The 14,625-nt window shown below is 41.0% G+C and overlaps 1 protein-coding gene across 1 annotated transcript in view; it reads left to right on the top strand.

Annotated features, from left to right (window-relative positions):
* Positions 1–14,625, top strand: part of LOC137383327 (probable helicase with zinc finger domain) — a 429,894-nt gene that overhangs the window by 208,539 nt on the left and 206,730 nt on the right. The window contains 2 exon segments of the mRNA XM_068056011.1: positions 1,998–2,226; positions 6,569–6,782. Of these exon segments, the coding sequence (XP_067912112.1) occupies positions 1,998–2,226; positions 6,569–6,782 (443 nt within the window).

Here is a 14,625-nt window from a genome sequence, read left to right as displayed (position 1 = left end):
GATGGCAGATTAAGTATAATGTGTGCAAGTGTAGAATTATCCACTTTGGTAGGAAGAATGGAAAAGCAGAATATTTTTTAAAAGATGAGAGACTAGTAGATGTTGGGATTCAAAGAGATTTGGGTGTCCTTGTACACAGGAGTTCAGCATGCCAGTACAGCAAGCAATTTGGAAGGCAAATGGTATGTTGGCCTTTATTGCAAGGGGATTACAGTATAAGAGGAAGGAAGTCTTGCTGCAATTATATAGGGCTTTGCTGAGACCACACTTGGAGTACTGTGTACAGTTTTGGTTTCCTTACCTAAGGAAGGAGGTACTTAGAGGGATTGCAACCAAAGTTTGCAAGACTTGGAATCAGGGAATTGTCTAATGATGAGTGATTGAGTACAATTGGTCTGTATTCAGAGGTTAGAAGAATGAAAGGTGATATTATTGGAACGTATAAAATTCTCAGAGGGCTTGACAGGGTAGCTGCTGAGAGGCAGTTTCCCCTACTAGGAGCCATAGTCTCAGGATAAGGACTTGGGCCATTTAGCACTAAGATGCGGAACAAGTTCTTCACTCAAGGGAATTCTCTACCCCAGAAGGATGTGGATTCTCGGTTGTTAAGTATATTCAGGACTGAGAAAGATAGAATTTTGGACACGTATGGAATCAAGGGATCTGGGGACGGGTGGGAAAGTATATTTGATGTAAAAGTTTAACCGTGATCTTACTGAATGGCGAAGCATGTTCAGGGGCCTATGTAGCCTATTCCTGCTCCTCTTTCTTAAGTTTCTAGTTAAACCATCTTACACTTACCATTCCATGGTTCTGGGTGAGTTCTTCTAATATGATTTGGAGGAATTTTGTATCAGAGGATTGTTATGGACAGGTGGGAAATGATGGGGATGGTTTCCACTTTTCACCTCTCAACTGACCGAAGACACTGTTTTTATTAGAGTTGTGTTTTAACCTTTGAGCGTTTTAATGGTCAAATAACAGACAAATGACAGGTTTTCTTGTAGGTTTAAAGAATGATGTGTTTATTAAACAATACCCGAGAATATTTGCAACTTCACCCAGTCGCTCACACAAGAAAGGAAATCGATTAAAAGGTAGTATGCATTTAAGTCTGATGGTTTTAAAAAGAAGTCATTGTGAAACCTAGCTTGTTTCCCCAGGAGGAAGATTTAAAAGTGGCCTGTTGTTCGTTTTTCCTGGTTCACTGAAGTCAGACTTTGGAAAGCTTCAGGTGGACGGATGCTTTGCTGCAGACGTCTTTAGTTGAATCTCAGTCACAGTTCAATGGCAAAAATCCTGTTAGAATTTCTCAGGCAGGGAGTTTCAAGGTCACTTTTTGTCTCCGCCTCTAGGTAGCTGAAAGATGGTATTCTGGCAGGGTCCTCCTCCTTGCTGGGATGGGTCCCTCTTCTGGCTTTCTGCACAGAAAATGTCTCTTATTAAAAACTCCTTATCAGAGCCTTGGTTTCTGTCAGGTGACCCAAGTTTCTCTCCCATTGTCTTTTCATAAATGGTGCTTGATGGTGTGACCATTGTTAGACAATGGGTTTGGATGTTTCTCACCTCTCTGCCATCTTGATAAAGTGGTGTTTTTTCACACCCATTATCCTAAGTTTGAGTCTGGAGTCTCCATGTCTGCAAAGTCATTGTTAGCCCAACCTGTTGAAGAGGGGTCGACATGAGCATCGAATGGGCCATTTAAGTTTCTAATGCTTTCTTCAACACTTGACCAGACATGACGATTGGTTCAGGGTTCCAGCAATTACCAGGAGAGGTCACCTGATCTTTTATTCTATCTTGTATTGCAGCAAAATGTGTCTGTTTTGAGTTCAATTCATCAGTTCATTTTATAGTTCATAATTTCTCCTTGTGTGAGTGTGACAGGATGAAGTTCATTTTCAAGCTTTGTTTAAACAAATGTACATGACCTGATTTCAGATCCTGCGAGTGAGCAGTAAATTCACAGAAGGTATTGTTTTTCCTGCTGTTTACAGACAGACAGTTCCGAGTGCTGTTTCTGAGCACAGTCAGAACACGGCACACTTACAAAGAACCACCAACCTCTGTGAGACGGAGAGATACTCAGCTAGAGGAGTCCTCGGAGGACCTGGAGTATGGCTTCTTGTCTAGTTATAGGATGCTGAATACTGTTCTCACCAGGACACAGTCCCTTGTGGCAGTGGTCGGAGATCCAGTAGCTCTTTGTTCCATTGGAAAATGTCGGTGAGTTGATGGTTTTCTGTTGCAGTAAGGACGTGCAAGTAGCACAGTGTGTATTGATATTGTTGAAGTAATTTAATTAGTGTGACAGTTACCTGAATTCCATTTAAGTGCACCATGACTCCGTTATCATTGTGTACTTGATGTGCTTTCAGTTGTGATTAGCCAATTTGATATATCTGTAATAATCAAGAGGTTGAAATGACATAAGCCAGGAGAATAGTCCTCAAGTTGTTGATTGAGATCATTTAAGCCTCTGATTCAATGACAGGCTTTTCCTTGTTCCGCGCTAGCTATAATTTGAAAAAGTATGTTGTGTTCTCAATAAAATAAACTGGACTAATTACAGTTACAAGTAGTGCTGAAATGCTCTGATTCAAGATTGGAGAAGGTATTGTGAGATGATCTATGCCATATAACGCTCAATCCAAAAAAGGTATAATAAGGGATTCATTTAGTTGTTCTTGAACAGAACCAGAACAGTAGACTGCTTTATGGTGATTTAATGCAGAGTCCCTACTGAAGAAAAAAAAATGGAAAAATAAGCATTATAGTCAAGAATGATATCCAAATGTCAGAATGTAATATGTAGGAGTGTGTTAAAGCCAACTTCAGTATTCCATACAGCAGTGCTAGAATCCAGTGTTGGTATCACGCATGGAATTGCTGGAATCCAGTGATGGTATTACGTGCAGAAATATATAATCCTGCAATTGGTGAAACTTATTTACACCTACTCCCTTATTCATGACTTTTCAATCTCAGCAATGTTTTCAAGAGAGGTGCAAAACAGCGCCCTGATGCTTAACCATTGGAGGAAAGGAATATTGATGGATGAGTCAGGTTGTATGCAAGCCTCAGCGGCTGGCTACAGTGTGTTATTGACAGAGTCCTGGGAACAGGTAAATTGCGTGACCCCTAAGCTACACTATGGTGCAGGGTGACCTCTGAATAAAATCTTTATTTCTGGCATCTGGGGTTACTGCAGCACTGGTGAAGTACTCAGGAAAAGAATTCCTCTGTTATACGGCATGAAGCTGCACCACAAAACTGCAACCAAGAATGGGCCATAGGAAGGAAGAATTATCAACTGGGAGTGAAGATGGGAAGCTGAAACAGTTGAGCAATAACCAAAAACTTAAAACAGAATTTTAAAATGTATGTGTACAATGTTTGAATGACAACAGAGATAGATCAACCTTTTATTTCCTTGGTGACAAAGAAAAGGAGTCCTGATTCTATCTGTTGTAGGTTGGATTACTGTGGAGTGATTGTTCATTAGATAATCTTTAGTCTTTGTGGTAAGGTTCTTCTGCCGAACTTGGCCATTGATGACTTGTTTCCAAATATTTTCACTTTTTATTAAAATATAATTGCCTCTCACCTACTGAAATCATGCCCTATAAATTTCTAATGATTGTTACCAATATAATGGTTAAACTTTTGGTGAATAGTGAGCACCTTTTCTATCATCAGAGACCCATGTAATTTAGGTTATGCAGGACGGTGGAATCTAGCAGCGGTGACCCAATGCCTCAGTGATCAAGCCAGGGTATTATGAGCAGTTTGCACTATTTTGATTCAGCACAATTATGTGCTGCTGGCACTGAATGACTTCCACGTTTGTTTACATGACAGTAATTAATTGTAAGAAACACTTTGAGACCTGCATAGCTTGATAGGAGCTGGAGGTCAGATGGTGACAGACATCTGAGAGTCCTCATATTTATTACTTGAGTTGAGGATGGAGAGGGTAAGAGGAAAATGGTTAAAGAAGGCAGTTGGTAGAGAAAAGGAACTGGGTGTATCTTTGCCCTTCAGGATGCCATCTTGGCAGTGGAGAGCGAAGCCCGGTTGGACTTGGTGTGATCAAGCCACATTTGGTGATGGATGGCTATGCCACTTGTGTGGCAGATACACTCAAAATTGCGTCCCTTGGACTTGGGATGAGAATGGAGGCCATAACAGAGGGAATGATCAGGATGGCAGACTCAAGTTTTTACTTAAAACGGGAACATCTAAGAGGACATAGGAAAACTGTTGAGCATTGAAGGGTTATCGTGATGAATGGAAGGCCAAATCCTAGGTAATTCAGAGTTTCATGTTGGGGGTCTGAAGTTCTGTTTATGGATGATACATACCTGGTAGTTCAAGATAATAGGATGAACAGGTGTTGGGTGTCAATTAGTTAATTGTATTCAAGTGTGTATATAAAGAAGAGCCAGCCAGCACCGGCTGTGGGTATTATTTGGAGAGCAGAAGTAAGTTCTGTGGCAAGCAATAAACAATCTCCACCAAAGCATCCTAGTCTCAGTGTTTCCTTCACAAAAAGGCTTAGAACTTTCTCTTACATTTGACAAGGCAGCTGTAAGTGTGTTGGAGGAGAGTTTTTGCCTGGCAGATTCAGATGGAAATGGGCTTGATGGATTAAAAAAATATACATGGAGAAATAATATAAAATGCAATATATCAGAATAATAACAGTATCTTTAGCATTAAAAGGGGAGCTAAATTATTTGTTGGTAGTTATCCCTCACTGTATAACCCCACTTGGAATTAAGATTACATTTGGCCTTAACTCTGTCCACTGCCATGGAAGATTTGTTAGTATGATATAAATATGATAACTATGCTGTTGTCTTTGTTATCTCATCTGTTTTTTCAGAGTGGGGTAGATTTGGATTGTGTTTTGATTCTAGAAATGTCAATATTGAATTTTGGTTGAGGAGATCACACCGTTAGGAATAACGGGGGGGGATCTTTATCTTGAACTCTTAAAATATCCAGTCAGAGTATGATGATACAGAGTAAAGCTACCTGAAAACAGGGATGCCTGGTCTATGGGGCTGGGTGCTGCATACATGACTCGTAACCACATATTATACAGAAATGCAAGCCTTCTGTATGCCAACATGCCCACAAACAAAAAACAAAACCCTGATATTAGTGCTGTTAATTGAAGGGGAAATGTTGGGCACGACACGAGGAAATCTTTTAAATAATACTATGGGATCTTTACTGTTCATTTTACACACTGGAACAGACTGGTTTAAGTCTCATCTGAAATGCAACACGTCTGATAATGTAGCACTACCTCAGTACTGCACTGAATTGTCGACCGAGAGTGGGGCTTGACATAGTAGAACTTGAGGCAGGCTACCAACTAAACAAAGCTGACTTTTCCATTATGAGCTACTGCATATGTGCACACTAATTGGAATGAAGTAATTTGTGTTAGCATACTGCTTGTGTACAGCTTCTGCAAATCTACTGATAGGAATTTGTTGAGTTAGATCCCACTATCTGGGAGCAGTGCTTGGTTTAAACTTGGTTAAAACTACCAAGCTACTTGTTAAGTGGCCACAGAGAATCGCCAAATGATCAAGTATTCTCTTGTTATCTTTTATCCTTTCCCCCTTTTTTCTGTTTCGTTGTTTTCCTTTCTAACATTCCCCTTGTCTGTAACTTGACCTTTTTTTGATACAATGTGCAAATCATTTGTATATTGTTTCTTTGTTTAAAGAAAGTTTTTGTGCTTTGAGTATTTTGTTAAAAAGAACAGTTGCTGTTTCATAAGTTGATATTTATGTTTCATTTGAGATGTGTCACTAAGTTGCATGAATTACTTATGAATCCTGCGCTTTCTGCAGGACTAGAAGATTAGAGCTTATTGGAGAGAAGTTAACTTTTAATATTTTTGTTTGATCTACCATGATGTGTTTTTGGAGAGCAGCAGTATCATGGAATGGATAACTGGCAGTATTCGGTTAGATGTATTGTGTGAACTTACCTTTTGAATAGTATTGTTTTCTTTCTTGTGATGCATACAACTGATCAGCTCTGGATAGTAATGTCATCTTAGAAAGCTGCTTATTATACCATCTGAGGTCGCTTGCTCTGCTGATTATACGTGCATCTTGACTTCCGTGCTGAAGCTTTGTGACTTAATGGAGCATTGTTGCCCACTTAGGAGTTTTGCCAAATACTTCTTTAGATTTGAAATTTGCTTGAACACCATTTATAGATTCTGTTCCAAGTTTTGTTAAAGATAAACTAAATTAAAAATTGGATGTAGAGTAAAGTGTTTTCTGCTGTACTGAGTTAACTCTACAGCTGATGTAACACTGTGTCCAGAGGATGTCAGGAACATAACCTTTTCAACAGGTCCCAAGTACACGGACAAGTCCTTTTAATAACGAGGGTTCAATGTAAAAATGACTCTTGCTGCAAGCCAAAATGATGTTGGTTTGATGCACACCACATAATTTTAGACAGAAGTGTGTGGTTTGAATTGCTGAACTTTGAGCTCCATAAGAAGCAATTACTGGGATTGTTCTTTTTGTAGGAAAATTTGGGAGCGTTTCATATGCCTTTGTCACAAGAATGGAAGCCTCCATGGAGCCACGTTACATGAGATCAGGACACAGCTTGATAACCTGGAACTCAGCAGAGGGTGTGTGCTCAACCCCCTGGCCCCTGAATTCATCCCTCGAGCCATTCAAAATTTTCCAGCTTTTTCCAGCAGAGTCCAAGCATCACCTGCAAAAACTTGTTCTCAGGTAATCCATTCTTCATGTGTGCAGCTTGTTGCAGGAGCAGAAATAAATAAAACACCATTGACAATATTCACCTACCAATCAACAGCATGTTCAATGTTCTGGCTGTGTTGTGCATTATGCAGCGATAAGCAGAGCGGTTCTTGTGTTTTGCAGTAAGATGTATATTCAGAAACAGTGAGATAGATTGCAAACCCATTTAACTGTCTTTGAGCTGCTGTTAATCTAAAAGAATGAGACAAATATGAGGTAATGCATTTGGGGAGGGAAAACAAAACAAGTGAATACACAATAAAAGGGAGGATATTGAGAGAGGTAGAATAAGTGAGAGACCTTGGAGTGCATGTCTACAAGTCCTTGAAGGTGGCAGGACAGGGGTAGATAGAGTGGTTAAGAAGGCACATGGAATGCTTTCCTTTATTGGCTGAGGTATAGAATACAAAAGCAGGGATGTAATGCTGGATCTGTATAAAATGCTGGTTAGGCCACAGCTGGAGTGTTGCGTACAGTTCTGGTCATCACAATACAGGAAGGACATAATTGCTCTGGAGAGAGTACAGAGGAGATTTACAAGAGTGTTGCCAGGGCTTGAAAGTTGCAGCTATGAGTAAAGATTGGATAGGCTAGGGTTGTTTTCCTTGGAACAGAGGAGACTGAGGGGTGACTTAATTGACGTGTACGAAATTATGAGGGGCCTAGATAGAGTAGACAGGAAGGACCTGTTTCCCCTAGTGGCGAGGTCAATTACCAGGGGCACAGATTTAAGATGAGTGGTAGAAGGATTAGAGCAAAAGCTTTTTTACCCAGAGGGTGGTGGGTGTCTGGAATTCACTGTTCGGATTGGTCGTGGAGACAGAAACCCTCAACTCTTTTAAAAGGTACCTGGACATGCACCTGAAGTGCTGTAGCCTGCAAGGCTATGGACCAGTTGCTGGAAGGAGGGATTAGATTGGGGGGCTAGTTTTTTCAGCCGGCACAGACACGATGGGCTGAATGGCCTCCTTCTGTGCTGTTACCTTTCTATGATTCCAACACCTATACGTCAATCAGTTGAACAATATGTGCCCAGGCAGAGTGGTTATGTCCACCGATCCCAGAAGGATAGCTGATCAGATGTTTTTAAGATGCATTATTTTGTTGGTCTTTTGAAGCACCTTTTTAGTCCTCTGAAATGCAGATTTAATTCTCGTGCTGTCTTGTATGATCCAAGCCATATTCTTTGGGCATTCAACCATTAACGCTACAGTCGTGATTCCACTTTCAGTGTGCTGATTGTAATTTGAGTTATGCTTCACAAAAAGCAAATAAAACTTGCTTGTGGGTCCTTTTGCTGCTGTCACAGTGCAGATCTGTGCTTTGGTGTAGAATTCTAATGCATGACATCAATAATTAATTTATTTTTTATATTAATGAAGACTTTTGTTGGGTTCATTGCTTTTCAAAGACCATCTTCTGCGTACAGATTGTAGTGGATATAGCTGAAGGTCAAGTTATTTATATTCTACATCAGAACTTGTAATCTCAGTGCCCACAAAACTGTTTGTACCTGTGAAATAATGCTCAGCAGTTGAGAACAAAAAGAACATTAATAGGTTGTGCTACAGAATATTAAGAAGCACTTTGGCACTTGTGATCTCCTAAACAGTTCTAATATGAGCAGTGGTCAGTTGTTTTCCTAAGGGCAAAGAGAGAAAAAAATCAGAAAGGATGACTCCCAATTGTCACTGCGAACATCTTAGCAACTGTTTTCGGAGCAGTGTTTCTAGTTTCCTGGGAACAGGCCAAGTGCTTGCTGTTCTTGGTTGAGGATGGCTCTCAGTATCTTGAAGAAAGAAGTGGTTGAATCAATCTCATCAAAAACTGGAGCTTATTGCTCTGCAGGAGCCCTGTAACTACTGAATAAGGGAATATTCAGCTGCCTGAAGCACTTGGACTTCCTTGACTTAGATGCATGTGGTTGTGAGTTCTATTCTTCGAACTTGTGTAAGCACTGCCATGACTTACCTGAGCCACTCAAAATGTTGTCTTATGTGCAGGAAACTGAAATAAAATGGAATATATGCAGAATAGCAATTATTCAATGAGCTGGTAAAGTACTGCAGGAGTTAGTATTCTGTTAAGAATTTAGTTTACTCCCAAGCTACCAGTTTTCACGTTCACACCATCAAACATTTAGGGCAAAGTATGCTTCTAACACACTTCGTCTTGCACCATTGCTTAGCCTTAACCTCAACTGCAATCTATGTGTACCTGATGTAATAATGTAAATAAAATAAGTACAGGAGAATCGGTGATCATGATGATTTGTCGTGGAGTGGCTCCACCTATTGTGCGCCTCCCTGATTCATCACATGGTAAGTCCTTGATTGTGAATAGGTCTTTTTCGACGAGGTCAGTGAGACCAAGCAGAGGCAAAGTGATGCATTAGACGTAAGATGAATCAACTAGGGCCATTTGTTTGCATTGCATATTGGTCAGGGTGCAGTGTGAGCAAACTTGAAGAATGGAAGACAAGTATTTTCTGTTGCCTCATTTCACCCGCTTTACTGGGACTCTGGTGAAAGCATAACTTTATCTTGCCTGGGGTGGGAAAGGCAAATTAGGTTGATCATAAATCATCATTTTCACCATATTGCTGAAAATAGAGACATGTTGCCGAAGCTTTTCGTCTTGCACTCATCAGGACAATATGCAAGAATAACCAATGTAAGGGAATACAGCAACTTATACTGCATGAGAAGAGAGTGCTGATTGGTTGGCAAGTGAACTTTGATTGGTAGAGTCCATGCTTGCAAAACTCAAAACACAGTATCCAACATTAGATGTGATTCTGCGATTCGGCAACATTTGCTAAATAATCCGCAGTGTGCTAAGAATTACACTGACAACCAATTTACGATTGTCAGTAAGGCTCGCAGTGTGGCGCATTTGTGCATACTGGAAGCTACATATATTAATACACAGGGCCCTGTTCTTTGCAGACAGAAAGAATATGTACGCACATTGCGCCTATGTCAGCTAAACAAAATACGTGACAGCCATTCGCTGGTTCATTCCTCAGGGCAATGCCTTGACCAATCAGAGTCAAGCTGCTGAGTTTAGGTTTCAAACAAAGCTTGGCAGTTAACTGTCAGTCACTGTAAACTGGTGCATTCTCCATGGCAACACCTCTACCAATCAGAGTTCATTTGCCAACCAATCAGCACTCTCTTCTCATGCAGTATAAGTTGTTGTTTTCCCTTACATTGGTTATTCTTGCGTATTGTCCTGATGAGTGCAAGATGAAAAGCTTCAGCAACATGTCTCTATTTTCAGCAATTCTCAAGTTCCGTGCTACCAATGACTGTTTCTTCATTATATATTGTCTAGGCTGGCTTATGGCCTCCAACTCGATTTCAAGTGTCTATTGTTGTATACGTACCGTCCAAACCCCTCAATTTGATCCTGTTTCAACCAAGGAGGAGTGTGCTGTCTTTCTCTAGTTCCACTTCTCCACAGGTCACAGCATATATTTAAATGTGTAGCCAGTTACTGATGCAGCCAGTTATATGCTCTATCTATTTTAGTTTCAGAATAAAGTCCGCCAACCAGGTTTCTTTAATGAACAACAGAAGTATTAATTTATTATAAAACAAGACTAAGTCAATAAAGATGCAATGCTTTAACACACAATTTAAAATACGACAGTGAATATATATATTCCCTTCTAAAGAACACACAGACACACACACACACTGGTTGAAGGAATAATCAAGATGCTTTGGCCAAATTACTTGTTAATTCGTGAAGAAACAGGATAAGATATGTTATGTTCCAGATGGCATACAGTCTGGCATCCGAGTACATATAAACGGGTCATTGGGTTCTTTTCAGAAGCAGTTCGTTCAGGAGATGTCGAGAGGAAGTCTTCCAAAAGCTTCTTAGGAGAAATGTGGCATCTGGCGTTACAGCTATCACACATTGTATTTTTTGTAGGGTTTCTCGGAGAGGTGGAGAAAAGATGAGCTGGGTGTTTCTTTCAGGAGGCTACAAACCTGACTCAAAACAATACTCAAAAATGAAAGCCATTCTTGAGCACCATAAATCTTGACGTCACATCTCTTGTAAACAACTTCCATAGTCAGAAGGCACCTGTTCTTAGCTGAAGACATGTGATATCCAGTAAATGTTGTTTTTAAACAGAATCCTTCCAGTGACCTTTTTTAAAAATAACATGTCCAGGCATCTATGGAATCACTTCAGTCCTCCACTGAATCCATCTCCATAATTCTAAACCATGATTCCTCAAAAAATGTGTAAAAATGGAAGCACTTTCATAACAATTCCAGTCAGTAACTCACTCCCAGGTTTTCACAATTCTATGTATAACCCACCCTAACCTTCGATTCCAATCCATCTTAAAGCCTGGCTCGGCTGTAAAATTAAAACCTGACCCAGGCCCGACCTGACATCAGCCAACCCACACCCGACCCGAGCCCGAATCCTTTAATTTTTTTAAATGCCCGACCCGACCCGACGCGACCCGATCCGAAAATAATAAGCGTGTTATTGAAACAGGAAAAAATCATAGATTAGAACTAAAACACTGCGAAACAAAACAGTATAGTCCAGCGCAACCCGACCCGAGCCAGAATACTGGACATAGAATACAGACCCAACCCAACCGGAACCCTACACATGTAGTCGGGTTTGGTCGGGTTCGGGTCTGGTAGCCAGGCTTTAGTCCAGCCTAATTACTTCTGGACATGAGTTAGTGTATACGCAGGTGAGTGTGTGCTGTGGAACTATGGATTTTGAGTTGCTGACAAAATAGTTTGTCAGTTCCATTGAAATGGTTTCAGACCAAGGCTTGCCTTGAGCACCGTGGTCTTAAATTATTCTTGGTATTTAAAAAAAACCTTCAAAAAGACTGTAGCCTAAGATGTAAGAAAATTAGTTTTATCACTTTTTGCAGGCTTAAGATGTGCTTTATGAAGAATGTGAAATAATGTGGAGGCGCAAAATAGAGTCAGATTGTTTTTAATCTTTTGGTTTGGTCACATTCTTTTCATTGAAGTATTAGCACTGCTGGTTATGTTCCTAAAGATTGCTCGTCTTTCTGACCATACTTTGACCTACAGAGCTTTCAGGAGCTTTATTTGATTGCTAATCACATTGCTCAAATCTCTACTTACATGAAGGAGCCACAGATGTAAAGTACAAGGATGACTTTGGGCAGTACAGGCTTTTTGCACAGTGCACGCAATGCAAGCAGTCTGTTGCTCTTCTCTGTCTCTGTCTCTGTTGAGATGTCTTCAAGCTTACACCTGCTCTAATTAAGAGCGTATATTGATCACTGAGATGAAAAAGTGGTAATTGATGGCAGCTCATTAAACTGCTCTGTGGTGGTGCTAATAAAAAGCAATGTGCAGTGGCCCTCAGGTTCGCACAGTCAGTAACAAGTTTTCACCTGATTTGTTGACATGAGGAAATGTACTCAATGTCTGTAGTTGGCTGAGTGTTGTAGGTGTGTGTCTTTCCTAGTGTCCACAATTTAAACCTGGCCACTTCAAATATTTTGTAAATAGAATGATCGACATTGGCTTAAGCGCACAGTGCAGACTGCACCAGTGTATTTAATGAGCTGCCTCCAATATGAATTCAAAATTCTCTTTCTCTTCTCCCAACAAATTATCAAAAGGCTATCCTCATTTAAACTAAAAGCAATGTATCATTCAACTACTAGTACAGATATCCAGACGCAGCAATTCATGGAGGGTAAGTACGTACAGTACACCAAATGAGACAATTGTTTCACTTTAGTTTGTATGTGGTTTATACTACAATCTGATATGCAATTTAGAGTTTGAAGTCAGAATGGGGAAAGGCAGAAGCTTATATTTTCAAATAAATTCAGTAGGCAATGAACCTACCTGGGATTTTGATTAAACAAAATAATGAAAAGGATCTTCTCAAACCCTTGCACAATTTCAAATCTATACATTGAGATGAGCAGCCCTCACCACCCCCACAGGTCGTAAGAGGGAAAATTGGAGACCCAGTTAGCTGTAACTATTCTGCCACACCTCCGAGCAGTCAGTGATACAGCATCATTGGCTAAGGACAGAGGAAACCTGGCCAGCTTACTGGTTGTAAAACAGCACATGCTTTGTGGCGGTATGAAGTGGGAGTGAAAGTGTTGGCCTCAAAAAGTCAGACTGTCAACTATCAATTCATTAACAAACCTGTGAAAATTGAGCCTATTTATTATAAATTTTATGTGAAGCTTCCAAGTAGAAAAGGCACTTTTGGAATGGATATCTCATGGTCTGGGGAAAGAAAGTGATTTGTGCCGAATGAAAAGCTCTAATTTATTAAGTTAATTCCTAAAGTGCCAGTAACACCAGGAAGTGATATTGCCAGAAATGAATCAAGTTGTTGCTCACCACTGTGAAGGCAGATTATTGCGAAATAGCAAGGGAAGTAAGTCAGAAATTACTTTTGAAGTGTTGTGGAATTAGATATTTCTAACAGTTGAATATATTGTGCAGCGAATTCTGTTCAATTAAACTAAGAGAGAGGAACTATTTTTAAATTATGATACGAAGGCTAGGCAAGACTGGAATTGCTGAAATTCAGCTTGTTTTGTTTAGTCACCGGCTGCACGCATGGTAGATTGTCCTTTAGAAGGTGGTGGTGAGCTGCCTTCTTGAACCCCTGCAGTCCATGTGAGGTAGGTGCATCCACAGTGCTGTTAGGAAGGGAGTTCCAGGATTTTGACCTGGTGACAGTGAAGGATCAGTGATATAGTTCCAAGTCAGGATGGTATGTGACCTGGACGGGAACTTGCAGATGGTGATGTTCCCATGCATCTGCTGCTCTTGTCCTTCGAGGTGGTAGAGGTCGCAGGTTTGGAAGGTGCTGTCTAAGGAGCCTTGGTGCATTGCTGCAGTGCATCTTGTAGATGGTACACACTGCTGCCACTGTGCATCAGTGCTGGAGGGAGTGAATGTTTGTGGATGGTGTGCCAATCAGTTGGCTGCTTTGTCCTGGATGGTGTCGAGCTTCTTGAGTGTTGTTGGAGCTGCACCCATCCAGGCAAGTGGAGAGTATTCCATTACACTCCTGACTTGTGCCTTGTAGATGGTGGACAGGCTTTGGGGAGTCAGGAGGTGAGTTACTCGCCACAGGATTCCTAGCCTCTGACCTGCTCTTGTAGCCACGGTATTTATATGGCTACTCCGGTTCAGTTTCTGGTCAATGGTAGCCCCTAGGATGTTGATAGTGGGGGATTCAGCAATGGTAATGCCATTGAATGTCAAGGGGAGATGGTTAGATTCTCTCGTTGGAGATGGTCATTGCCTGGCACTTGTGTGGCGCAAATGTTACTTGCTACTTATCAGCCCAAGTCTGCATATTGTCCAGATCTTGCTGCATTTCTACACAGACTGCTTCAGTATTTGAGGTGTCGCGAATGGTGCTGAACATTGTGCAATCATCAGCGAACATCCCCACTTCTGACCTTATGATTGAAGGAAGGTCATTGATGAAGCAGCTGAAGATGGTTGGGCCTCGGACACTACCCTGAGGAACTCCTGCAGTGATGTCCTGGAGCTCAGATGATTGACCTCCAACAACCACAGCCATCTTCCTTTGCACTAGGTATGACTCCAACCAGCAGAGAGTTTTCCCCCTGATTCCCATTGACTCCAGTTTTGCTAGGGCTCCTTGATGCCATACTCTGTCAAATACTGCCTTGATGTCAAGGGCAGTCACTCTCACCTCACCTCTTGTGTTCAGCTCTTTTGTCCATGTTTGAACCAAGGCTGTAATGAGGTCAGAAGCTGAGTGGCTCTGGCGGAATGCA

Source organism: Heterodontus francisci, chromosome 24 (genome assembly GCF_036365525.1).
Source record: "Heterodontus francisci isolate sHetFra1 chromosome 24, sHetFra1.hap1, whole genome shotgun sequence".
NCBI lineage: Eukaryota > Metazoa > Chordata > Chondrichthyes > Heterodontiformes > Heterodontidae > Heterodontus > Heterodontus francisci.
The sequence above is the reverse complement of the archived record's forward strand: the minus strand, read 5'-3'. Positions and strand labels throughout refer to the sequence as shown.